Raw genomic sequence first — 25,554 nt, 5'->3', positions numbered from 1 at the left:
CTGTTCAACCCTCTCATCTCTCCATCTTCATTTCTTGATTTACCTGCTCTGCCCTATTCTTAGTTTCCCTTGTCCCTACCTCAGCTGTCCCCTCCTCTCCTACCCTGCTTTTAAGTGCTGTGAGCGTCTCACCTGCTGACTTACCTGTCCCCTCCCTTTTATGTGGTCTTATGGTGGTTCACTTGTCCTCCCTCTTCTTGCGTTCTTAACTTCTGTTCCTTCTTTGCTTGTATAACTTCAACTGCTTTGCTTTTATCTGCTAGCTTACCTGCCTGACCCTCGCCTGTCCCCACCCGCTGCATCACCCATTACCCCCTCACCAGCTCTCCTGCCCCGCCCCCTCAAGGTCCCAGTGCCTGCGAGCTCTCCAGGGGGCGGGGTCTCGCTGGGAGAGGAGTAAGTGGAACTTCAGTCCAACCAGAAAGGGCCGAGGAGTTTCTGCTACGGAAAGGGCTGTGCCACCTGGGGGAGGTGCCAATAAAGAGCCGAGATAGAAGAGGGTTAACCCTTAGGGACTGAGGAGGGGACGGATCCAATGGCAACTGAGCCAGTGAGACGAGGAGGTGGGATGGGCGGGAGATATGGAAAGCGGGATCAATGAAGCCATCGAAGGGGAGGACGAGGGTGGGTCTAGTGACCGGAGGGGATCAGTAAGGCTCTGTAAGACGGAGGGAGGCCAAGCCGGTCGCTTCCCCGGCCTCCCGGTCCGGACGGCTTTTGGGAATCCCGAGGCTGTCGTCTTAGATTCAGCCTTCAAGAGCGGGCGAGGAAGCGGACGCCCTGACGCTCCCGTACTCCCATGCCGGGGGCCCGGAAGCGGACGTGACGGATACGGAAGTAGGCTGCTGTTGCCGAGGGGACGGGGCGGGCAGATGCCAACATGGCAGCGGTTGGGGTTGGCGGTTCCACCGCGGCGGCCGGACCTGGGGCGGTCTCCGCGGGGACGTTAGAGCCTGGGACCGCGAGTGCCGGTGAGACAGGCAGCGGCAGAACTGTCTGCGGCGGGCTGGGGGTCGGGATCGCTGGGGGTTGGGAAGGTTCCTTACAGAAACGAGAAGGGGCATCTCATATGGACCAACCTGTGTGTGTGGGGGAGGGAAGACGGAACGGATCCTTGTGTTTGAGGCGGGGAGGAGACCATTCTGAGGGTGATGGATGGGTGAGTGGGTGGGGGGGGGTCCTTCCGCAAATGAAGGATAGAGACCATTCTGAGTGTGGGGCTTATTTCCTTTTTGGGAGGCTCAGACCATTCCGAGTGTGTGTGGAGTTTTATTTATTAGAAGAGAGAGACCAGTCTGAGGGTGGTGGTTCCTTTCTTATAAAGGGACAGGGACCATTTGAGAATGGGGACGTCCTTCATTATATGGGGAGAAGACCGTTCTGGGGCGGGGCAGGGGCTTCCTAATGGAGGTAGTAGAGTTCACTGTATGTTGGAGTGGAGGAGTCCTTCCCTTATATGACGGAGAAAGAATGTTATGAGAGGGTCGGGTTCTTCCTTATAGCTGGGAGAGTTCATTGCCAGTGTGGGTAGAACACTGGGCGGGAGGCGGCGAGGTGGAAACAACTGGACCATGTGGAGTATAGGGAAATAGCTCCTTATATGGCAGTTCTTTATAAGGGAATTAGACCATTCTCAGTGGGGTAACCATTCATAATATGGGGCTCAATCCTTGGGACAGTGGGGAAATCATTTCTTACATGTGTTAGACTAGTCTGGGTCTGGAGGGATTAGTTGTCATAGGAGGGAGGGGCTGGCGAGACCGTTCTGAGTGTGGGGAGGATCATTCCATATGGGTATAGACCATTCTGAGCGTGAGGGAATTGAAATCATTTTGTAGACAGGAGAAAGACTGTTCCTTAAGGGTTGGGCACTCCTCATAAAATGGCCTCGCTCCCTGTATTGGGGTGTCATTCTTTACATGAGACAATCCCTCATTTCGTGTAAATCATCAGTTTTCTCATCCATAAAATAGGAGTCCTCATAGTTCCATTGGCGATCAGAGCAATACAAGGGTCCATTGAGGTAATACATACAAATCCCTTAGCCCAGTGACAGGCATACAGTAAACACTCAGTAAATGTCAAGAATGTAGTTGCTGGTATTCTGTCTGAGGGAGAGTTGCTTCTCATTCAGGGGAGGAAGAGAGGAGCCTAGGTAGGTGCCTAGGGCCTGCATCAGGCATTTCCCACTAACCTCATTAAGGATTCCAGGTATGGGCTGGACAGGGAGGACACACTTCTCCCTCTCTGGCTCTTCCTGTCTGTGGCTGAACCAGTGCAACTGTTGGGGGGGTGATGCAGGGGGGTGGGGGGTGGGGGCAGCAGTGGCTAGGAGGATGGAGAATCCTGCTTGAGAAAGGAGATGGGATAGGTGGTGGGGTACCTATGCCCCAGCAGCTTCTGACTCCCTCCTCCCCCCTTGCCCCTTCCGTTCCCACAGCTCACCGGCGCCTCAAGTACATATCCTTAGCTGTGCTGGTGGTCCAGAATGCTTCCCTCATCCTCAGCATCCGCTACGCCCGCACGCTGCCCGGTGACCGCTTCTTTGCCACCACCGCTGTGGTTATGGCTGAAGTGCTCAAAGGTCTCACCTGCCTGCTGCTGCTCTTGGCACAGAAGAGGGGTACGAGCCATGGAGGGGGGCCGCACTGGGGCCGGGGGTGGGACTCTGTATGTATGTGCGTGTGCTTACATGGAGGGTCTGTTGGGGAGAATCTGTCAGTGGCGAGTGTGTAAGGGCAGCTAAGCATCTTTGTTACCTGTCCCTCGGGCTACCAGTGGCTGCATCTTCACTTATACCCCTAAGACCTAGGAACTGGCTTGTGTGGATTGTAGGAGGCAGTCTGTGCCCATAAGAGGCCCACAGGGCAGCAGGTGACTCTCAGTGGTGATTAACTTGCTTTGAAAAATCAGAGTGTACACTAAACTAGTAAAATTCCCATGTACCCATCCTCCAGATTCAACAATGGATTCATGGCCACTCTGCCGTTGGACAGCATCAGTGATTATTATCCACTCACAGCCAATCTGTATCTCTTCCTAACCCCCTTCCCCAACTTATTATTTTGAAGTAAATCCCACATGTCATTTTATCCATAAATATTCCAGTACAAGTGTTTTTTTAAACAAGCACACTACCTAGAGATCACACCTCAAAAAGTTAACAAGGATTCATAAGTTTAACAATAAAATAATCAAATATCCAGTCAGTGTTCAAATTTCTAATTACTTCTTAAATGTCTTAAGAGATTTTAAATTTGTTGGAATCAGGTCTTCAATTAAGGTCAGTATTTTGTAATTGGTTGATAACGGGCTTCTGAGGCTATGTTAGTCTCTAGGTTACCCTCCAACTCTTTTTTTTTTCCTCTTTGCAATTAATTTGTTGATGAAATCAAGTCACTGCTGATTGCCTCCCTGTGAGAGGTGCTTAACACGTCAGCCCTATTTTACAGACATGTTCTGTCCTCTAGATTTCCTTGAAATTCCAAGGTGGGTTTGGCTACTGATTTAAACACCTCTCTGAAGGGCTTCTACTGAAAAATGTCCCCCAGTTGTTTCTCTATAAATGTCTTGCATATGTAAAGGATAGAGATGAATTATCCAGCTCTGCCCTAGTCGTGTACATCGAAGAAAACGTTCTTATCCATCCATTAACTCCAATTCCTTGGGAGGCAGCAAGTTAGAGACCCACCGCTTTTCTCTTTACCGATTCAGTAGACCCTTACAAGTGAACACTGGGTGTCAGGCCCTGCACTGGCTGTGGACATAAACATTTAGCAATGCAGACGTGTCTCTCACCCTCATAGGGCTAATAGCTCTGGACATAATTACAGATTTTCACTCCTTATCCACAATTTCAAACCCCCAAAGATTTTTTTTAATCCAAATTAGTTTGGTGATAAAACCTGATCTGAACAGATGTGGGGCTATTTGTATATCTATGCTGTTTGTTTTTCCCATTTGATGTGACTATTCACATAATTCACTGCAGAAATTCGGCCATACTTAATTACGGTGTGCAGCCCAGACCCTGCTGGGTGTGTTATATATATATGCATACATACACACACACACCATGTTAGCTTTCTAACATCTGGGAAATTTTGAATGCCAAAACCCATCTGGCTCCAAGGGTTTTGGCTAAGGGGTTATAGACTGGTAATTACCCCTGGGATTGGTGTCACAAAGAACCAAGGACAGGGTCCCTGGGATAACCTTGTGCAGAATTGTGGAGGTCTTCCCTAAAGAATGACACTCAGCTGAGACAAGGTGAACTGGCAAAAGTGGGGTGAGCTTTGCAAAAGCCCCGAATATGTGTGTGTGAGGATTATGACATAGTAAATGATTGTTTATTCTTTGGAGCAGGTCCTGCCTGGACTTTCTGCTTCATGGTCAAGCCTGCTTCGATCCATGTGGCAGGGGCAACTCCTTGGTGTGTCTAGGGCTGACAGAAAGATGTGGCCAAATGGGAGATGGCCCCTGCCCTCAGGCAGCTTACAGGTCAGGAAGGAGCTAGGAAAAGTCTAGCTAAAACTTGCCCCATTTGTTAAACAGCCTTCCACCCACACTCCTAGAGCTTCTATTTCATAAATTCCTGGTTCATGATGATTATTTCGTTGTACAAGCATATATTCGAGTGCTTGTCCTGAATGGCGCTTTATGCCAGGGAGGTAGGCTCCAAGATGGGTGAAATATGATCTGTGATTCTCTCACACTCCCAGTATTCTGGATGATTCTTTTGTGTCCATTAAACTGAATAATCAGAAAGGCCTACTGGAGAGGTGGTTGTGTTGTAGCCCTTAGGGAGTCAGGTTCTGGTGGGGGAGATATAAGACCCAGGCCTGGTCCCAGCCCTCAGGGCTCACAGTCTGGAGGGGGAGCCATGGGGATCAAACCTGATCCCATTCTTTAAAGGATCCCCATCTTGGCAGTTGGTGCTAAAAAGTGCCCTACCACCACTACCTAGGTAACGTGAAGCACCTGGTTCTCTTCCTCCACGAGGCCGTCCTGGTGCAGTATGTGGACACACTCAAGCTCGCAGTGCCCTCTCTCATCTACACCTTGCAGAATAACCTCCAGTACGTCGCCATCTCCAACTTGCCAGCTGCCACTTTCCAGGTGAGCCTCAAACCCAACGTGGCCCCAGGAGAACTGACAAGCTTGGGGGAAACAGGATGAGGTGGGAAGGCTGCAGAGAGCAGGGGCTGTGTCACCCGGGGAATGTCCTTGGCACTCCCTCAACTCGGTTTCTTCATCTGTGAAACTGGGAATGGAAAGAGTCATACCTATTCACGGGGCTGCTGGGATGATTAAAAGAAATAATACCTGGGAAGAGCCCTTAGTTGGTGATAAGCTTTAAGCTATTCAGGAGTAGTCTTGTGGTTACCTGGGTTCAAATCCCAGCTCTGCCACTTTCAAGCTGTGTGACATCAGGCAAGTCACCTAACCCCTCTGTGCTTTACTTTTCTCATCTTTAGATTGATATGGGGTTGTGAGGATTAAATGAACTAATTCACATAAGGGGCTTAGATCCACACCTAGCATATAGTAAGTGCCATGTGTAGATTTGTTAACAACATGTATTTATCAAGTCCTCCCTCGTCTCAAAGCCGACCCTTATCCATTAGCTACTCTGTGGGAGGTGCTTAACGCATGTCAGCCCTATTTTACCAACTGTGATGCCAAAGCCCAGACAGAGCAAGTGCTTTGGCCCTGCTCACACAGCTGGGAAGTGATGGGGTGGAATGTGGACTCAGGTGTAGCCTGGGGCGCATGGGCTCAGTCAAGCTATCTTCTGACTTCTGGGAGTTCCCTCAGAGCTATCTAGCTGCAACTCTGTCAGTGGCCAGTAGCTGGCCATTTTTGCAATTTTTATTGTCATCTATCCCACCTCATCCCTCCGTTGGGCCTGGGACCCCACAGTGGGTGCTGTTTCCCATGTGCACTTGTTGTGGCTTGGGGTCAGCCCTCAGTGCCTGCCACATGCCACTCACAGGTGACGTACCAGTTGAAGATCCTGACGACGGCACTGTTCTCCGTGCTCATGCTGAACCGCAGCCTCTCCCGGCTGCAGTGGGCCTCCCTGCTGCTCCTCTTCACTGGCGTTGCCATCGTCCAGGCACAGCAAGCTGGGGCGAGCGGCCCATGGCCGTTGGATCAGAACCCTGGGGCAGGCCTCGTGGCCGTGGTGGCCTCCTGTCTCTCCTCGGGCTTCGCAGGTGTCTACTTTGAGAAGATCCTCAAAGGCAGCTCAGGCTCTGTGTGGCTGCGCAACCTGCAGCTGGGCCTCTTCGGCACAGCACTGGGCCTGGTGGGGCTCTGGTGGGCCGAAGGCACTGCCGTAGCACACCGTGGCTTCTTTTTTGGGTACACGCCTGCGGTCTGGGGCGTGGTGCTCAACCAAGCCTTTGGCGGGCTATTGGTGGCCGTCGTTGTCAAGTACGCTGACAACATCCTCAAGGGCTTCGCCACCTCCCTGTCCATTGTGCTGTCCACTGTTGCCTCCATTCGCCTCTTTGGCTTCCACGTGGACCCGTTATTCGCCCTTGGCGCCGGGCTCGTCATTGGTGCCGTCTACCTCTACAGCCTTCCCCGAAGTGCAGCCAAAGCCATAGCTTCTGCCTCTGCCTCCGGGCCCTGCATGCACCAGCAGCCTCCGGGGCAGCCACCGCCACCACAGCTGTCTTCCCACCGCGGAGACCTCATCACGGAGCCCTTTCTGCCAAAGTCAGTGCTGGTGAAGTGAGGGCTGGTGGCAGTGGGGGGAAGACAGGGAAGGGGACTGGGGTAGAGGGTGTTGGGCACCTGTGGGACCCAGGTCACTGCCAGGGCCTGGCTCCTCTGGGGCAGGAAAGCAGTCTCTTCTCCCAGGTCGTCGGTGCTTCTGGAGGAGCCCGGGACTAGGGCCGGGCATCAGGGGAACCCTTCCTGGTAGGCCTATCCCTCCTCCCCCAGAACGAGTTTTTACAGCTGCCTCCTCTGCCCCAGCCGAACCCCTCGGGGGCAGGTTTTGAGGGTTCAGGGTATCATTGCTCAAGGCCTTTGCCCGCCTCCCTCTGCCAGAGATGGCCTGTCTCTCATGCGTGGGAGAGTCCCTCCCAGCCATCCCTCCACCTCCTTAAAGGTCAAATTGGACAAAAACCCTAAAAAGCTCTTTAGTAATCACTAATGCCTACCTGTGGCGTTCAGTTTCCCCTAGTTTGAAGCCTTCTCTTCTCCCTCACAACCATACTAGATCATGTTAGCGGCTTGGTCTTCTGTGTGGCCTTGAGACCACTTCCCTGACACCAAGACCCTTGAAAATGGTCCCTCTTGTGAGTGCCCAGGGAGAGAGGAAGGGGCGAGAGCAAACATTTATGGTTGCTGAGAATCTTTACCTCAGCCCGTTGGGGGGGGGGGGGGCTTTTTTTTTTTTTTTTTTTTTAGTGGTTTGGGGACTCATGGTGTAATCAGATAATTAATGATCCCGGGTGTTGGCCGGGGGGGGGACAGTGGGGAGGGGAGGTCCTTGAAGCCAGTGGCTGAAATCTCATTGACTCTAAGGTAGTTAGTTGCCGGATGCACGGTTATTTTCCAAGACATCCAGAGAGGAAGTACAAAGCTGCCAGTCACTCTCTTGATAACCCCACTGGCTATATGATGCACCCTAATTTTGTGTGTGGGGCGGGGGAGGGGGAGGGTCCTTAGAATTTACGAAATGTGGAACCTGCCCCCTGCACCCCCAAAGCTTATTAACCCCTTAACTGTATCCCAGGGTGTGTGTGTGTGCATGGGAGATGCCTGGGCTGTCTTTGCTATATGTAAATAGAGCCATTGGATCTTTATTTTTGATTAATTTCTGATTTTTGGTTTGTTTTTCTAAGGAACTGTAACGAACAAACGTCAGGATATCTAATGCCAAATAAAGATGTTGTATTTATGTAGTCCACGTGCAGCTTTCTGACCCAGGGAACCCACGCTCTCTGCCTAGGCCCTGTTACTAACCCCAGGGGTGCCAGCCCCACCTCTGTTGCCCTCGCTTGCTCAGGAAACCCGCCTGCCTGCCCACCCCAGCTTTCTGTGTTTTTCTTTTCCTCCCCATTCCCACCACAGGTTGCTCACCAAGGTGAAGGGTTCATAGCTGCTGGGATTGAAGACGTTGGCCTGGCCTCACTCTCCCTTCTTGCCCTGGTCCAGCTGGGACCAAACTGATCAGTATTAGGGGTGGGGTGGGGTAGACATCGAACCCCCTGTCCCCACCACCCTCCGCTTCCATGTAGGGCTGACACAACTAACTTTTCTTTGGTAATGAGGGCGTGGACAGGACCCACCTTAGCCTCCAGCCCCTGCTCCCCCACCCCCATGCTCTTTCTTAGCTGAGTTTTTGCAAATAAAATGTGCTCTACATCTTGCTGGCTTGGGTTGGGAAACCTCCAAACAGAGAGAGAGAGAAAGAGAGGGAAGGAAGCACTCAGGCCTTGTGGGCATGATTCACAGAAGCTTTTATTAAAAACCCCAGGGCTGGGGCTGGGAGGGCGAAGGTTCAGTCCTGCTGCTTGGTTCGGGAGGCCTCAGCGTTGGCCCGGAGCACAGCCCCTGGGGACGGGTATGGGCGCTGCTGGAAGAGGGGCCCGGCTGCTGTCGTGTCTGCACCTGTCTTGGCCTCATTCCGCTTGGGGAGCCCTGTTGACCATGTGCCCCTGGGGGTGATACAGGGTCGGGGGTGACAACGTGGTATGCGACAGGTAACCCCCCTGCCCTGATTGACGAATGAGGGGAAGGCAAGAGTGGAGAGGAAAGAAAGGGATGGCATCTGCTCAGGCAGCGAGTCATGAGGGAAATGAAGGGCTATGAGAGGATGTCACTTACCGAGGTGCATCTGAGTATGAGCTGGGGTCCATGGGGTCTAACTCTTCATCCTTTCGGCTCGCCACTGTGGAAACAGCAGAGTGAGGCCAATCCAGGCACCAGGAACCCTGATCACCAAACCCTCCCAACCCAGGAAGAAATGGCACACCACAGGCCACAGCAGCACCCTTTCCCCGGGTGCCTTGCCTGCCTCACTCTAGTCCTGGCCCTACTCGGCTTACCCTTCTTGCTCTTGGGGTACGGAGCCAGCTCCTCCCGGCGATGGTGGCGTCGTTCTTTGCCCTCTTCTCGGTCTGCCTTATCATACCCACGATCCCGGTCCCGATCCCTGTCCCGTTCTCGTTCTCTGTCCACCTTGTCGTAGCCACGTTCTCGGTCTCTGTCAGACTTGTCATGGCCCCGGTCGGGCTTGTCGTGGCCCCAGTCCAACTTGTCATGGCTCCGGTCCGACTTCTCCTCAGCATCTGGGGACACAAAATACCTCGAAATGACCTCCTTCCTCCTACCCCAGGACTCAGAAGCCTCTGTCTTTCACAATCTCCCTTGCCTAGGGCAGCAGGGCCTGTCTGGTTGCACCTGTCCCTCCTGGATCCACTACCACCAACCTGACCCCTCTCTGAGAACCGCTAGAATCACTCGAGGCACCCCCAGATCTGCCAACTCACCTGCATTACCGCTCCTGAGCTTCTTGGCAGATTTGGTAACGACAGAGTTGGGGTCATGTGGGGAGAGCCAGGACACGAGGTCTGTGTCCACATTCCAGTAGTAAGGGAGCCCGCTGTGGGGCAATGAGAGGGAGGGAAGGAGTGTCAGTGCAGATGTCCTCCCCCTTGTATCCTCAAGTCCTGCCTCCCCAGTCTCTGGCTGGACCTGCCCCATGTCAGGACCCCACAGGAAGGACCCTCAGGTCTCTTTCCCCACGTTCCCCAAGGCCCGGGACAGCACAGGAAGGGAGAAGTTGGAGGTCATTCCCCTCCACCCCCCCCCAGGTCCCCAGGCTCACCAGGAAGGGTCAAACACCTTGTACCAGCTTGGTGGCAGGCCCTCCAGCCGAGTAGCCTCATAGTCCACAGGGTCATCATCGTAGTCCTCAGCAATGATCTCTTCCTCTGGCTCTGGCAGAACAAGGGGGGAAGAGGACAGCAGTTAAGGACCAGGGCAGTTCTCATCCTATGGTCAGGGCCTAGAGAGAGACACATGCTCATGTTCACACGCCTGGCCAATCATGAACCACACCTGGAAGACACACATATGTGTGGGTGCCAGGCAGTGCACAAAATATCGTCTGCATTCCAAATCCAAATATTCTAAATACCAGGGGATTTACCAAAAAAAAAAAAAAAAAAAAACTGATGCCGAATCTATTCTGTTCCTGAGAACAAGTATTCTGTTCAGATAATATGTAGCACTGTGTTATCCAAATGTATCTGGATAAGTTTGAATAGCTGCCATACAGCTGCCACACTTGGTAAATACGGGGGTTTTGAGTCCTGTGTATTAAAGTAAGCCAGAGTATGGATAGTGGTGGGGAGGTTTGCAGAGGGAGGGCTCGCTTGCCAGGGGGTTCTATGAAGGGCACCCCCCACCCCCACCCCAAGCAAATATACATCACCAGAAGAGTGCCTCCTCCTGCAGTAGACCTGAAATACTATCAGTTTGGTAAGTCTGGTAAATAACAAAGTATCAAGGTCAACCCCCTGCTGTGCCTAGCATACAGAAGCCTGCAGTCAATGTCAGCCATTCTTAGTATTAGACAGTATATCACCACCCCATGGAACCTGGCATACAGCAGGCCCCAAATAGCTATTAGCTGTCAGAATTGTGAAGGATTGTAACATCTATCTGCCCCAATGCTCGGCACACAGTAGGAATGGGTGTCAGGAATCCGTGTTAATGAGATGCCCGGCACCTGGCTGCTTGGCCCACAGGAGGCCCAGACTAGGTGTCAACTGTCAGCCTCAACAACGAAGTGCCTGTCAAGCCCGGCCACACGGTAGGTCCATCTGCTCTTAGCTCTCTCACCGGGCTCTAGATGTTTCAGGATGCCTCTCTTGGCCAAGCGGGTCTGCAGCGCCACGGGCAGCGGCATGGCGAGTAGTACAGACCTAGGAATAGACCAACAGACAAAATCAGCTCGATGATTCCGGATCCTGTAACCAAGCGCCTCCCTCCAGCGTGGGCTCATCTTGACCCCCACCTCTTCACCTGCACCAGTAGCTGGGCGGGCAGAACCTACGCGCCAAAAGATGAAGAAGACAGGTGGACACAGTCAGCCAAGTTGCCACCAACTCTCCTCTCGTGGCAGGAGCGCCATCGGGTCCCCCATCCCCACCCCCCCGCCGCGTTCCTCTCCCAGGCCAGGCTCCGCCCACCGCCGAAGGAAGCCAGCGCGGCTTCCCCGCGCTGGAGAAATGGGCTCACCCAACGTCCCCCAAAGCCTGCCGGGTGGGAGGAACCAAAGCGCTGGAACGGGGGAGCGGAATGCAGCACCTCCTCCGGCTCCAAAGAAATGTGTCCACCCTGGAGTTGCCGATGCGGCCCCCTCCGCTAGTGGAAGGCTGTCAGACCGGCCGCCGCTCTCTTGTCGCTGCAAGGATCACCGATACTGCACACCTCTCATCCCCCAAAGCACAGAATGAAAGCCTTTCTCCCCGAGCCTCGAGATAACTGGGTGACGCTCGGCGGCGCGGTGGACCGACGACGAAGCCTAGCGGCCAATGAGAGCACGCCCTGCGCCTGACGCCAGGCGAAGTGACCCAACCCCCGTCCGGGAATCGGTGGAGAGCTCGGGCTCTGGTGTGCGTTGCCACTGGGGGCGTGGCCCGGCCGGACGCCGGCGCCATGGAGGAGTACGCTCGGGAGCCTTGGTACGGCGGTGGGCACCGGCCAGGGCACCGTTGCTAAGGCGCCCTGGCCGGCCGTGGGAGGCGGGCGGGAAAGACACCGGCCTCACGGCGCCGCGTCCCAGGCTCGGGAACCTCTTGAGAAACTCGTTATTTCCTTCCGCTCGCCTCCCCTCACCTGGATGCCCCCCACCCCGGCTCGGGTTAAGAGAGGGCCCACTAACGGCGCGCCTGAAGGAGGAGGAGGTGCTGCGCAGGGCGAACCACTCCACGTCTCCTGTGACTTTCTATCTCCCAGTCCCTCCTCGTTAACGACAAAGAGACACGCTGGTCGAATCCATTCTGGGTGGGGTGGGGGGTGGGGGTGCGATCCCCAGGGTTACCACGCGTGGTTTTTTCCAGGTCACTTTATTAATGGCGGATGGGGTCTGGATGATCCTATTGTGGGCAAGGAGGGGGTGCTGGATTCTCCCCGGCGTCTGTTCTTGTTTTTTTCCACCGGTGCTCTGTTAAGAGGGCTGGGCTTGATTGGCCGTAGCCATTGTTGGAGAAGGGGGCTGCGACCCTGTCCTGACACTTCTATACCGCTTAGGTAAAAGCGCCAACTCTTGCTAGTGTCAATTCATCTAATCTTTTAACAGCGATTCCTGAGTTGGCTGCGAAGGGCAGGGGTGGGCAGGGCAAAAACTAATATTTCCCTCCTTTGCCCTATAATTCGCTTTAGTGAGGGAAAAAGCGGCAAAACTAGTTCACTATTATATGAAGTGCTTCTTCCCACTCATGAACTTCCCATCCGGGTGCCTTGGTTCCTCCGATTTGGAAAGAGTCCATGTGACAGCGCGCGGCGAAAGGCTCACCTTAATCCCTTCATCCCCCTCCCGCTTGCAGCCCATGGCGGATTGTGGATGATTGCGGGGGAGCTTTCACCATGGGTGTCATAGGTGGCGGAGTCTTCCAAGCCATCAAGGGCTTCCGCAATGCCCCCGTGGTGAGTCCTGGCCTTCCCCAGGTGGTGTGGGAGTTAGCTGCCCTGCCCACAGGAGATACTACCCTGCAAACTGTTTAGAGCTGCCAGTCGCATGCATTTATTCATTCTGCTGCCTTCTTGCCTACTCTGTGCCAATCCTGGCTCCGGGATCTGGGGTCTTAGGGGGAACTGCAAACGTGGCCCCTGCCCCAGTCCCAACTGGGGCTCCTTCGTGGACATGCCATGCTGTCAAAACAGTCATCAACAAATTGTAAACGTGCCTGCACGGCCAGACAGATCTTACTTGCTACAGGCAGATTCTGGGTCAGAAACGTAGATAGGGGGAGGTGACAGGAATTTAACTGGCAGAGGGAGGACAGCTTTAACGTTGAAAAAAAAATCCTTTTAATGTGACAATCAATCCTGTCTTCTTTCTCTGCCCATGCTCTCTCGGCAGATCTCATCAAATGTCATGGCTTTAAATGCCATCCGTTTGCACAGGTCTCTTGTGATTTCTATAACTAGCTCTGTCTCTCCCCTCGACTCCAGACCCATATACTCAAATATCTACTTGCCATCTAAACTCAACAGATCAAAATCAGAGTTCTTGCTTCTTTCCCAGAACTAAGCTCATCAGTCGACCTCATCTCAGTAAATTATAATTCCTTCCTTCTAGTCATTCAGGCCAAAAGCCTTCGAGTCATTCTTGGCTCTTCTTTTTCCTTCACACCACATCCTGCATCTGATGCATCAGCAAAACCTGTGTACTCAGCCTCCAAGCACATATACCCCCACATCAACAACTTCTCACCACCTCTACTGCCACCATCCTCACCTGAGTCCCCCTGATTGCTGTAGCCTCGTCACTCATCTTCCTGCTTCTGCCCCTACCCCCTTAGAGTCTCTTCTCAAGCCATCAGCCACAGGGGGCCTTTAAAAAGGCAACTCAGATCCTTGTCCCTCCGATAGCTTCCTGTTACACTTAAAATAAAACCCAAACTTCTTATCATGCCTTACACAGTCTAACAGCCTACCTCACATATCCCTTCTTCTACCACTCTCCTCCTTGCCCGCTATGCCCCACCCTTACTAGCCTCCTTGCTCTTCCTCCAGCACCCCTGTCTCATGCCCACCTTATGACCTTGGCACTTGCTGCCACCTGAGCCTGGAACTTCTCTTTCCTGTTTCTTTGCTCAAGACTCTCTTAATCTTCCTGGTCTCAGCACAAATGTCCCTTCCTTAAAAAAGCCTTTTCTGACCCCTCAACACTATCCTATCTTTTCATCCTGTTTCCTCTAGAGTACTTATTGCTGTCTGAAATGATCTGATGTGTCTGTTTGTATCCTTGTCTCCTTAAGATCTATCTCTTCCAGTCTACTGTGAGCTCTAATGGGGCAGGGACCAGGTCTGCCTGGTTCACTGCTGTAGCTCTGCATATAGCATGATGCCTGGCCCATAGTAGGTGTTCAGCAGTCATTTCTTGAATGAATGAATGAATGAGGATGTCTCAAACCAGCTTGAGTGTTCCTCCAGCCCCCTAGTTCTTGGCTGCTTCTCTACAGCTCTGTCCCTCATTCTCCTAATAGGTCTCCCACCCCCTTGCCTCACTTAAAAGCCACAAACCCTGCCTGCCAGTGGCCTCATCCCTGCCTTGACTCCCCTCCTCCTCATTTTCCCCCAGGGAATTCAGCACCGCTTGAGAGGTAGTGCCAGCGCTGTGAGGATTCGAGCTCCTCAGATTGGAGGTGAGGGGCAGGAGGAGACACAGATGTGATGGTAACTTCGGGGAAGGGGAGGTGGTATTCCTTGAGGTCTAGACTGCAAGCTTTGTGTTCCAGATTCTAGCCCTAGCTCTGCCTGGGACTTCCCAGCGGGGTGACATTTCCCAAGAGTTTAATATAGAGAAACAAGAGTGGGTTCTGGAGTTTAAATCCAGGCCCATTTAGAGAGTATCTACTAAGTTTCCATTGCTGTACTAAGCACTTTGATAATATTAACGAAATTAAAGTTTTAGAAATCCCATAACACAGTGCCCAGCACAGGAAGCACACAGCAAGCCCTCAGTAAACATTTTAACTGTCATTGCTATTAATTCACTTTCCTAACCTGTTTCCTTCTCCCTGAAACTGAGACCAGAGTTCTAACTCTGTGTGGTAGTTACGAAGGTCCAAATGCCCCTGGTAAAAGCCAGATAAAAGATAAATCTGCTTTTAAACATTATAAAGGCAAAGGGAGCGATGCCAGTGTTGGTAAACAGCTTAAAGTGGCAGCCACCACAGGACAAGGACAGACAGGGACTATCCCCTGGGAGCTTGCTGTCTCGCCTCTGCCTCTGGGCTTTTCTCCCCATTCTTGGGCAGAGCCTTCGGGCCTTGGAAGTCCCCAGACCCTGGGATGTGGAGTCTCAGGAGTTCCCGGGAATGCTAATTTGGCTCCGGTTCCCCCACAGGTAGTTTTGCTGTGTGGGGTGGCCTGTTCTCCACCATCGACTGCGGCCTGGTGTGGCTGTGGGGCAAGGAGGATCCCTGGAATTCCATCACCAGTGGAGCTCTGACTGGGGCTGTATTGGCTGCCCACAGTGAGTGCCCCATCCCGGAGCCCCAGCCTCTTCTGCTCTCCTCTGCCTCTTCTCACCCCCCCCCGCGCCCCCTTGCTCCTGCAGGTGGCCCATTGGCCATGATGGGCTCAGCAATGATGGGGGGCATCCTGTTGGCCCTCATTGAGGGGGTCGGCGTCCTTCTCACCCACTACACCACCCAGCAGTTCCGCAATTGTGAGTACCTGGTGATTGCGGGCCAGGGAGGGATGGGAGTTGCTCCACCTGGCTTCCTCTGCTCACTCTGAATCTGATTTTTCTCTCCCCAGCGCCCCCATTCCTGGACGACCCCAGCCAGCTGCCCCCCAAGGAGGGTGCCCCTGCCCCAGGCTATCCCAGCTATCAGCAGTACCACTGAGGAAGTACCCGCCTAACACCTCCACTGTGGGAGCCCCTCCTTGGGCCCCTCCCCGATGATCTACCTCGAAGGGAGGGCTGGCTCCCAGTTGGCCCCGGGACCCTCTGGAAAGGGCTTCTCCTCTGCTGCTTTGTCCCAGGGTGGGGGTGGGGCACCCCAGCTGCCCTGACAGATGGGTCCCCTTTTTCTCTCTCAGGGCACCCCATCCCCTCATCCACATGTAACAAGCTCTCACCCCAGCCCCTTTGGCGCCCTGATGAGTATTTAAAGCTAGTTGTGAAATGCCTGTGTATGTATTCCTTGAACCACCCAGGGGAGCTCCTCTTCAGGACAAGGGCAGAGCCCTTCCCAGGGACCCAGAAGCCCTGGGGCTTGGAGCCCCACAGAGACAAAGCTCTAGTAGCTGGAGGGGGAATGAATCAAGATGTGAATAAGTACATGAATAAGGTGGGGGGGGCACGTGATGAATCATAAACAGGAACAGGTTTGGGAATGAAGTGAGTGAATACAAGGATGTGGGGGGGGTGGTTAGTGAGGTTCTGCACATTGTATCGCTGACCCTCCTACACACACTAACAGCCCTGATCCCTTCTCACACACCCTCACCCCCAGGCCGGGAAGTCTGACCTCACAAGGCACCCCTTCTTTCTGGATACCATTCACCCCATGCATGAAGATAACCTCTCTCCCTGCCCCACCATGGGTCTGAGATGGAAACGAGTCAGGGAGACCAGATACTGTGTGTCAATCTCCCCTTGTGTACCATGGATACTTTTCTGCTCTCTGATACTCAGTGTCTAATTGTCAGAATTTGTTTGTAAAGGGCAACCACAAAATAACCAGAAATGGGTTTTCATTTTGGGATGGGGATGTGATGGGAAAGGTGTTTCTGGACATTGGCCCCCAAACTTCCCTGCAACCCACTGCAGAGATCGGCCAAACATTGTCTCCGCCACGGAGACGGCTCCACTAGGGTGTAAATGCCGTCCTCTCTTTGCAGAAGGCTCCACGGAGTCGTCAAAACCGTCACCTCTATAGAAGTGGAAAGTGGCAAACCCTGTCTCATCCATCTAGATGCCTTGCAAAGGCATAAATGACCTCTCCGTGCAAATGCCACCGGGAGGCGCAAAAACCTCCAGAGAGGAGTCAACAGTTACCCTCCACGCAGTTTGCTCCAGTGGGGCGCAAACGCAGTGCAACGGCTCCACCGAGACAGAAAAACCATCCCTTTTCTGCAAACCATTACAAAGAGGCGGCAACGCCATCTCCCGGGTACAAAGCCGCTCCGCGGGGGACGCAAAGGCCGGGTGCTCGGGCCTCCCAAGGCCCCCACAGGGCCCCGGCGGCGCCCATTAGAGACAAAGCTGAGATACTCCCCCGTTTGAGCGACTCAGTGCCAGGCAGTGTGCAGCCACCCGATCGGGGGCCGCGACCCGCTGGCCCGGGGGAGGACAGGGCGGGAGAAGCGGGCATAGCGCAGGGCGATCTCAGCGCCCCAACAGGGCGTACCCCCGCCAGCAACCCACGGCTCCACACGGGCGGCCACTTCCTTGGGCCTCGACCCCTCAGGATCCTCCAAGGCCCTGCCTATCTCGGCCCCCAGGCCCCAACCCTCCTGCATCTTCAGGCCTGTCCCCTCCCGGAAGGGCCAGGCTCCGACCCCTCAGGCTGCTGTAGTCTCCACAGTCTCCAGGCCCCGCCCCCGGGTTTCTCCAGGCTCCACCCGCTTCCCCTCTTTCCGCGCGGCCCTAAAGAGTTCCCGCCCGCGGTACCACCGCTCGGGCTCCTCTGAGAGCCGGTCCCTTTGCGCTCCTCCCCAATAGGGCCGACTCTGCTAGTTCCCCGCTGGCCGCGGCCTCTAGACCCTACCTCTTCCTCCCCCAGACCCCGCCCCTTTCCTCTAGCCCAGCACCACCCCTTCAGGGCCCTCCAAACCCCGCTGCGCTCCGCCCCCGCCCCAGGGACCCCATTCACCTTTTCGGGTTCCAGAGGGCGACTAGTTCTCCCGGACGTCCTCGGCCCGGTGACCTGGCTGCTCTCCGCGGCGTTCAGAGCCTTCTGCCCAGGCTCCTCCAGCGGCCGCGACTGGGGCGGGGCGGGGCTTGAAGTGGGATGGAGTCACAGGGGAGGGGCGTGACCGAAGAACCGGGCTGAGGGACCCAGGGTCAGGCCGGGAGGAGGTCGGGGGGGTCAGGCCCTATCTGGGCCGAGACCTGAGGCTCCGCCTCCTGCTCCGCCCCGGGCCCTGCACTGGCCTGGTTTACATCGTAAAAGGAGGTGCTAAAAGAAAAACTTCTCAAGCAATTTAGGATCTCACAGCTTTATTGAGCCATTCATGAATCGGGCAGCATCCCATTCAGAAAGCCGATGGGAGCTCCACTGAGGGGTTTGAAAGGAGAAGCTCACAGAGGGCAAACGTGAAAGCAAAGGAGGAAATGTATTGATTGACTTACTTAAGTTTCCACGAGGGGGGGGGCGGTTCTTATAAAGTAGGGAGCTGGTGGTTACTTAAGAATGAGGAAGTTAGTTGGTGTAGAAGAGAGGAAGTTGATGATCATTGATGAAGATCTGGCTGTATTTAAATTCGGTCTTCTGGGTGAGTCCATTTACAGGAAATACGAAGTTGCATAGGTGTTTCAGTTTTGCTGAAGTAGGGCTTAGGACAGACGCCTCTATATTGGGCCTACTAGGTTTTCTTTATCAGAGGGAATGGGGGAGGGGCAGACCTCGTGTTGTTTAGGCGGGTGAGGGACTACGGAGAGAAGACCAGAGTGTGACAAACAAATGGAGAGAGAGGCAGAGGGAAAAGGGGAAACAAGGGGCAGCAGAGACAGAGGGAAGAGAGAAAGATTAAAAGAGAACTAGAAATGGAGAGACATACACATAAGGAGATAGAGATAGTGACGGAAATAGGTAGAAAGACAGAGGAAAGAGGGAGGCATACAGGAGGCAGATGCCAAGACACGCAAGGAGAAGGGACAGAAAGTAACGGAAACAAAAAGCTATGTGGGGGTCAGACATGCAGGTAGAGTGATGGGAAGACACTCAACATCAGATGGAGGCAAACACAGGAGAGATAGAGAGAGGAGGGTGGTTCCAGTGGCTGCCCTTTAGAGTTGTGAGCTGGTCTCAGGCTCCACCAACAGAGAGCCATCACTCCTGCCTGCTTACCTTCTAGCTTGAAGGGTCTCTGGTAGTCAGAGGGATGGGCCTACCCACATTCTGTCTTTGGCCATCTCTCTCTCACTCTGTCTCTCAGCTATAATTTCATCCTACCTGTTCCCAATAAAGATTTCAGCCACTCTCCCTCCAGTTCTTCCTTCCTGTCTTCTTCCCTGCTTCCTCCCTGCCTAAGCTCCATCTCTGCCTCTATCTGTCTTGACCTGTCTCTCGAAACTCCATCCCCTATTTCTCTGCTTTGGTGGCTCCCACACTCCCTTTGCCTCTGGGTTTGCCATCCACCTGGTCACAAGGGGTGGGGGGAGAATATTTGGGCCCCAAGGAGGGTGAGGAGGGCTAAGGAGGTAGACACAATGAAGGGAGAGGGGGTGAGGTGGGGGAATCACCCTTATCCACTGGGAAAGATCCCAAGAGGCTGGGGAGAGAGGGAGATGGAAGACAGAGACAGACATGGGGAAATCAAAGACAGGGAGAGAATGGGAAGGAGAGAGAAAAGAGACATAGATACCAAGAAAAAAAAGAAGCTAGCATTTACAGAGACATCAAAAGAAAGAGTTGCCAAGAAAGAGAAACAATAATACAAGTTAAAACACACACACACACACACACACACACACACACCACAGAAAGAAGATACACAGAGAGAATAGCAGTGAGAAGGAGGCAGAGCCCAAGACTGGGAGAGTCAGAGAGGCAGAGATACCTAGAAAAGGATAAACAGAGGCTGAGAGAGTCAGAAAGAGACAGAGAAGTTGAGAGAAAGAGAGCAGAGAGGGAACTAGAGAGCTGGGAGCCCACACCTTGCCTTGAGTCTGAGGTTTGCTGGTCTGAGTGTACTTATTTCCTCTGTTCTCTTAGTGGCAGTTGGAGAACAGGGGCGGGGTGGCCCTGTAGCTCTGACACTCCTGCCCCCAGTCATCGAGATAGGTGGGAGGGCCACCTCTTCTGGGGGTACACATCTGAAGATCAGTGCTCTGTTCTTGGGAAGGGGGGACCATCTTAGCAGGCCCATTTAGGACCAGCCTCTGGAACTCACCAATGGGGGCCACCTCTGGGAAATCTGCAGTGTCAGCGAATTATGACTGACAAGCATATGGGAGCAGAGATATAGGCCTAAGATCCCTTCTGAGGTGACAGAGAAAGCTTCCTTTTGTTATCCTTACAGTACATATCAGGAAACTGAGACACAAAGAAGTGAAACAACTTGCCCAGAGTCATACTGCCTGAAAGTGGCAAAGCTGGGATTTAAATCCTTGTTTATGCTGCTTAAGAGTTTCAGAGGCTTCACTTACATCATTTTCAGGGCAACACCTCAGTGATCATAATTGCAGACGTCACTTGAAAGTTATTTTTCTTTTTTTTTTTTGTTCCTACCCTACCCCAAGAAAATTAACAAACCATAACTGAACAAAGAAATAAGAAAAACAAATAACCTAAAATAACTACATTGCTTCCAACATGTTCCTACCCTACCCCAACAAAATAAACAAACTATAAACAGAGGAATAAGAAAAACAAATAACCTGAAATAACTACATTGCTTCCAGCATGTTCCTATCATACCTCCACCCCCAAAATTAACAAACCATAGTTGTTCCTGAGCATTCCCATAACATTAAGATTACCCTCCATAACTTATGTGTTCTTATTAGATTATCATTCCTCCTTCACTATTTGCTGTCTATCATTGAAGATTATTTTTCACAAGCGATAGCAACAATTTCTGAGCCCCCTTTGTCCAAGTAGTGGTTTCAAGGATAGGCTTATCTCAGTGGAGATAAAGCTAGCCACAATCTTGGGCATTCACACAGGCTTCTGTATTAGCACAGGGACTCAAGGCTGGCATTCTTGGCAAAATTTCCTTGTTGAACACCTCACCAGATCAGATTGGGTATGCTGAATAAATTATCTCCCTCCACAGCCCCAGGAGAGGGAAGTGTCTCCTTTCCCTAGATTCCTTTAGTTAATTATAAAAGCAATCACTGTCAAGTCTGGGCTCCGGAATTTCATTTTGTGAGCATCAGATACAAAAAAAAAGCAATTAGGCCTACGGACCTAAATTTTTTGCTGCAAAAACAAAGGAAAGGACAAAAGAGAATTAAAAATCTTTTTTCAGTGAAATCATGAGCATTCTTTTTTTCCTTTTACAAAACGAAATCACAATTCCTTTAGGCTCTTCCCCACCTAACCTGGTTTCCTAATTATATAGTTAAAGAATAAAAACATTCAAGGGAATGACGAATAATTAATTAGGGATTGTGGTTACCACAGAGAAGAGAGGAAGGAGGGTGGAATTGGATAGGAAACCTAGTAGGTTTTGGCTGAAGTGGAAATATTTGTTGCTTTAAAGAAAACAACAACAACTTGAGACAAACAGCAAAATGTTGAGATTTGTTGGCAGGAGAGTTCACAGGTTTTCATTATATTATTCTTTCCTATACATTATTGTGTGTCCAAAATATTTCATAATTTAGGATATTCCACAGACTCTGTGCCGGTTTGAATGTATTGTGTCCCCCAAATGCCATTATCTTTGTGGTCTTGTGGGACAGACGTTTTGGTGCTGGTTAGATTTGCTTGGAATGTGCCCCACTCAGCTGTGGGTGGTGACTCTGGTGGGATACTCCCATGGAGGTGTGACCCCACCCATTCAGGGTGGGCCTTGATCAGTGGAGCCATATAAAACATGCTGACTCAAAGACACTGAACGGAGTGCAGCTGTGAGTGACGTTTTGAAGAAGAGCAAGCTTGCTAGAGAGGAATGTCCTGGGAGAAAGCCATTTTGAAACCAGAACTTTGGAGCAGACGCCAGCCACGTGCCTTCCCAGCTAACAGAGGTTTTCCGGACGCCATTTGCCATCCTCCAGTGAAGGTACCTGATTACTGATGTGTTACCTTGGACACTTTATGGCCTTAAGACTGTAACTGTATAGCCAAATAAACCCCCTTTTTATAAAAGCCAGTCCATCTCTGGTGTTTTGCATTCTGCAGCATTAGCAAACTAGAACAAATTTTGGTACCGAGAGAAGTGGGGTGCTTTTGCTGCTGAGTTTGCAAATACCAAACATGTTGGAATAGCTTTTTAAATGGATAATGAGGAGTTTCTGGAAGAGTTGTGAGGAGCTTGATAGAAAAGGCCAAAACTGCTTTAAAGAGACTGTTTATGGAAATATGGACTCTAAAGATACTCCTGATGAGGCCCTGAGCAGAAATGATGAATGTGTTGTTGTAAACTGGAAGAAAGGCGATCCTTGTTTTAAAGTGGCACAGAATTTGGCAAAATTGAGTCCTGGTGTCAGATGGAAGGACACATTTGAAAGCAACAACCTGGAATACTTAGCTGAGGAGATCTCCAGACTACATGTGGAGGAGATACCCTGGCTTCTCCTTGCAGCTTATAGTAAAATGCAAGCAGAGAGACATAAACTTAGAACTGAACTCTTGGGTTCAAAGAAACCAGAAGCTGATGGCTTGGAAAATTACAAGCTTCCAGGGGGTGGAATCCCTGAAGCTACAGCCCAATGTGAGGATGTTACCAAACATGGAACCCAGCCACCATTTCAGTACAAGCCAAGATTGGAGATGGAATTATCCAGAAAGGATTTGTGGAAAGTCCTATTGTCTGATGGTTTTGACCCCTGTATGCTTCATGCAAAGCCAACAGAATTTTTGTGAGATCTTTATAGACAGAGCCATTGCCAGTCTGGACTGGAGGAGACAGACAAGGAAAAAATTAAAGGAAAAATCTCTTCAAAGACAGAGCCATGGAGGTTGAGGTCTGGAGTCAAGAGGTCTCGGGCTGGGAGAGCGGAGCAGCCCACATGCATGGAAAGGGTGAGTTTGCCCTGGAGGTCGAGGGCGGGCATTCCACCTCGAGGCTCTGGAAGAGTTTTGCCACCCGAGGTCCCAAAGAGGGTGGAGCACATTCCCAGGGAATTGGGGAGAGCCTGGCTGCCACCCCACTGTTCTGAAGGGGTTGAGCGTGTGCCCCAGAGATGGAAGGGAATCCGGTAGCTGCCCCGAGGTTTGAGGAGGGTGGGGCCGAGAAGGTGGTCTCCCCAATGTGTGGAAATGTTGGAGCGCTCACCTAAGCATTTGGAGAGGAAAGGGCTGCCAGAAAGGCCCTTAGGAAGGGTTAGACTCCCGCTCTCTCAAGCCCCAAGGATGCAATGTCATTCTGTAAATGACTGTCAGACTTTGAAATCTAATGGAGTTTGTCCTGCAGGTTTTAGGAACTGTTTTGGTCCTGTTAACCCTGTTTTCCTTACTCTTTCTCCTTATGGCAATGGAAATGTTTATCCTATGAATGTCTCTCCTTTGTATATTGGAAGCATATAACTTGTTCTAAGTCCACAGATCCAAGCTAAAGGAAAAGTATGCCTTAGGACTGACCACGCCTATATTTGATTTTGATGGGATTTTGTACTTAACTTTTGTTACTGAAATGGTTTAAATTTTTGTGATATTGTGATGAAATGAATGTATTTTGTATTTGGAAAGATAATGTCATTTTGGGGTCCAGGGGGTGGAATGTGATGGTTTGAATGCATTTTGTCCCCCAAACGCCATTATCTTTGATGTAGTCTTGTGGGACAGACTTTTGGTGCTGATTAGATTTGCTTGGAATGTGCCCCACCCAGCTGTGGGTGGTGACTTTGGTGGGATACTCCCATGGAGGTGTGACCCCACCCATTCAGGGTGGGCCTTGATCAGTGGAGCCATATAAAACATGCTGACTCAAAGAGACTGAACGGAGTGCAGCTGTGAGTGACGTTTTGAAGAAGAGCAAGCTTGCTAGAGAGGAACATCCTGGGAGAAAGCCATTTTGAAACCAGAACTTTGGAGCAGACGCCAGCCACGTGCCTTCCCAGCTAGCAGAGGTTTTCTGGACGCCATTTGCCATCCTCCAGTGAAGGTACCTGATTACTGATGTGTTACCTTGGACACTTTGTGGCCTTAAGACTGTAACTGTATAGCCAAATAAACCCCCTTTTTATAAAAGCCAGTCCATCTCTGGTGTTTTGCATTCTGCAGCATTAGCAAACTAGAACAGACTCCTACTGCTGTTAAATTGAATTTATAGATTAATTTGGGGGACACATTTATCCAATGTTGATTCTTCCAATCTGGAAGACATGTCTCCCCATTTTTTCAGTTCATTTTTCTTCAGTAAAAATGTAGAGAGCTCATCCTTTCCTTGCTAGGTTTAGCTGCAGGAGATTGATAGATTTTGTTGCCATATAGAACAGTATCCTTTTCAGTTACATTTTCTAATTTTAGATATGTAAAGGAAAGCTATTTATCTTTGTTTCCTGTATTCAGTCTTGTTTCCCAGTCTTGTTTCCCATCACCTTGCTTGCTTCTCTTATTAAGTCTAAGAGTTTTCTAGATGATTCTCTTTGCTTTTCTAAGTAAATCTCTTAACTCTTTTTATCTAAAAGGTAAGAGAAATGAAATGAGGCTAAAGCTGTATTTGGTAAAGAAGCAGCAATCAGTCATATTAGCTAGGATAGAGGGATGTTTGGTCATTTTGTAGTTTAGACCATGTTCATGTTTTTGTCTATGTTCAGGCTGGATTATGAGCTTGTCTTTGTCTTGATCCCATCATGGTCACAGAGTGGCCTTGACTGATGATGTTGGTGTTCTGTGCAGGTGTTTATGTTCAACAGGAGAACACCAAGATCTAGCTGATAGGACCAGGCCAGCTCTCGGATGTTAGGGGCTGCGTTTCTCTTTCTCAGTTCCCCCTTTTATTGTGATCACCCTGCAGAGATACAAGGGACCCCACCCCCACTCCAAATTTGGTTTAGATGTCGAGACTGATGATGCCAACTACACACGCACCAAGAGCCTATTACTCACAGCATGAGACTTTCCAAGGAGAGTGGGGCAGGTCTGAAAATGGCTTGACAATGCAAGGAAGGGAGACTGATTTGAATTTTTATTGTGGTTGGGGGAAGGGCTTGGGGGAGGGTGCCCCCTCGTGGGCTGCGAACACCCAGGTTTTCTTATCAACTTGCCCAGAAGTGGGGCACAAGGGGAAGGGGGAGGGGGTGAAGCTTGAAAGCTGTCGGCAGTCCAACATCAAAAATGGAGTCAGACTCTATAGTTAATAGTACAATTATAAAAGGGCGCTTTCATCAGTTGTAACAAATGCACCACACCAATGCATGGTGTTAATAATAGGGTGGTATATGGGAATCCTGTATTTTATGCATGAGTGTTCTCTAAATATACAACTTCTTTAAAAAAAAGTGGAGTCAGACTCTTATTTATAGTTAGATGAGCTTTAATCCATGACATTTCTGATTTTCACCATTGCTGAGATTTTGCCGATTTGGAGGTAGCTCAGAGAAAGTGGTCTGCAGTGGCACTAGGGTTAGTCTTTCCACTCCTTTTGTTGCAGGGTGAGTTGTTGAATCCTCTGATGTGACAGTGGCTGTGCAGTAGCTTTTGAGACTCTGGATGGGATCCATCGGCCAAATGCAACACAGGCAATTACCAGAAACAAGATGATTAATAAGTCTTTGTAATAGGCCCTGAAGACAGGGCTTAGATTATCAAACCCAGGTAATGAAAACATGTCTCCAAATCCAGCTGATCTGTTTCAAATATCCAGATGGCTGCTTTTTTCAGCTTCGACCAATACTGTTCTACTTGCCCTGCAGTATCTAGGTGCAGTAAGAACGGTTTGCTAAAGCATAAACTCCCCCGTGGCTAGCCAAAAGGAAAACAAAGAATATGCAATTGTTCATGACAGCTC

The 25,554-nt window shown here is 51.2% G+C and overlaps 3 protein-coding genes across 13 annotated transcripts; 2 read left to right on the top strand and 1 right to left on the bottom strand.

The window, feature by feature from the left end:
* Positions 1–852: 852 nt before the first annotated feature.
* On the top strand, positions 853–8,370 carry SLC35A2 (solute carrier family 35 member A2). 5 transcript variants are annotated; one of them, XM_037821433.1, is made up of 5 exons: positions 853–971; positions 2,441–2,623; positions 4,967–5,118; positions 6,586–6,726; positions 8,092–8,370. In XM_037821433.1, exons 1-5 carry the CDS (start codon positions 881–883, stop codon positions 8,188–8,190), a joined length of 666 nt encoding a protein of 221 aa, XP_037677361.1. In that variant the 5' UTR covers positions 853–880; the 3' UTR covers positions 8,191–8,370. The 5 variants fall into 5 exon arrangements, with proteins under 5 accessions (XP_037677361.1, XP_037677358.1, XP_037677357.1 ...); XM_037821430.1 differs by having other exon boundaries at positions 5,996–6,726; XM_037821429.1 differs by lacking the exon at positions 8,092–8,370 and adding an exon at positions 7,863–8,053 and having other exon boundaries at positions 5,996–6,726.
* Positions 8,371–8,463: 93 nt separating this feature from the next.
* On the bottom strand, positions 8,464–17,732 carry PQBP1 (polyglutamine binding protein 1). Of its 6 annotated transcripts, none has more exons than XM_037822227.1 (7): positions 17,586–17,732; positions 10,870–10,952; positions 9,851–9,962; positions 9,513–9,625; positions 9,069–9,311; positions 8,848–8,911; positions 8,464–8,678 (listed from the first exon to the last, which is right to left on the bottom strand). In XM_037822227.1, the coding sequence occupies exons 2-7, from the start codon at positions 10,934–10,936 to the stop codon at positions 8,522–8,524; spliced, it is 756 nt and encodes a 251-aa protein (XP_037678155.1). In that variant the 5' UTR covers positions 10,937–10,952; positions 17,586–17,732; the 3' UTR covers positions 8,464–8,521. The 6 variants fall into 6 exon arrangements, with proteins under 6 accessions (XP_037678155.1, XP_037678156.1, XP_037678161.1 ...); XM_037822228.1 differs by lacking the exon at positions 17,586–17,732 and adding an exon at positions 11,269–11,519; XM_037822233.1 differs by lacking the exon at positions 17,586–17,732 and adding an exon at positions 11,338–11,519.
* On the top strand, positions 11,525–15,897 carry TIMM17B (translocase of inner mitochondrial membrane 17B). 2 transcript variants are annotated; one of them, XM_037822235.1, is made up of 5 exons: positions 11,608–11,714; positions 12,579–12,678; positions 14,339–14,402; positions 15,107–15,430; positions 15,523–15,665. In XM_037822235.1, exons 1-5 carry the CDS (start codon positions 11,689–11,691, stop codon positions 15,609–15,611), a joined length of 603 nt encoding a protein of 200 aa, XP_037678163.1. In that variant the 5' UTR covers positions 11,608–11,688; the 3' UTR covers positions 15,612–15,665. The 2 variants fall into 2 exon arrangements, with proteins under 2 accessions (XP_037678162.1, XP_037678163.1); XM_037822234.1 differs by lacking the exon at positions 12,579–12,678 and having other exon boundaries at positions 11,525–11,714; positions 15,523–15,897.
* Positions 17,733–25,554: the final 7,822 nt, after the last annotated feature.

Source organism: Choloepus didactylus, chromosome X (assembly GCF_015220235.1).
Source record: "Choloepus didactylus isolate mChoDid1 chromosome X, mChoDid1.pri, whole genome shotgun sequence".
Classification (NCBI taxonomy): Eukaryota; Metazoa; Chordata; class Mammalia; order Pilosa; family Megalonychidae; genus Choloepus; species Choloepus didactylus.
This window is presented reverse-complemented; position numbering and strand designations above follow the sequence as displayed.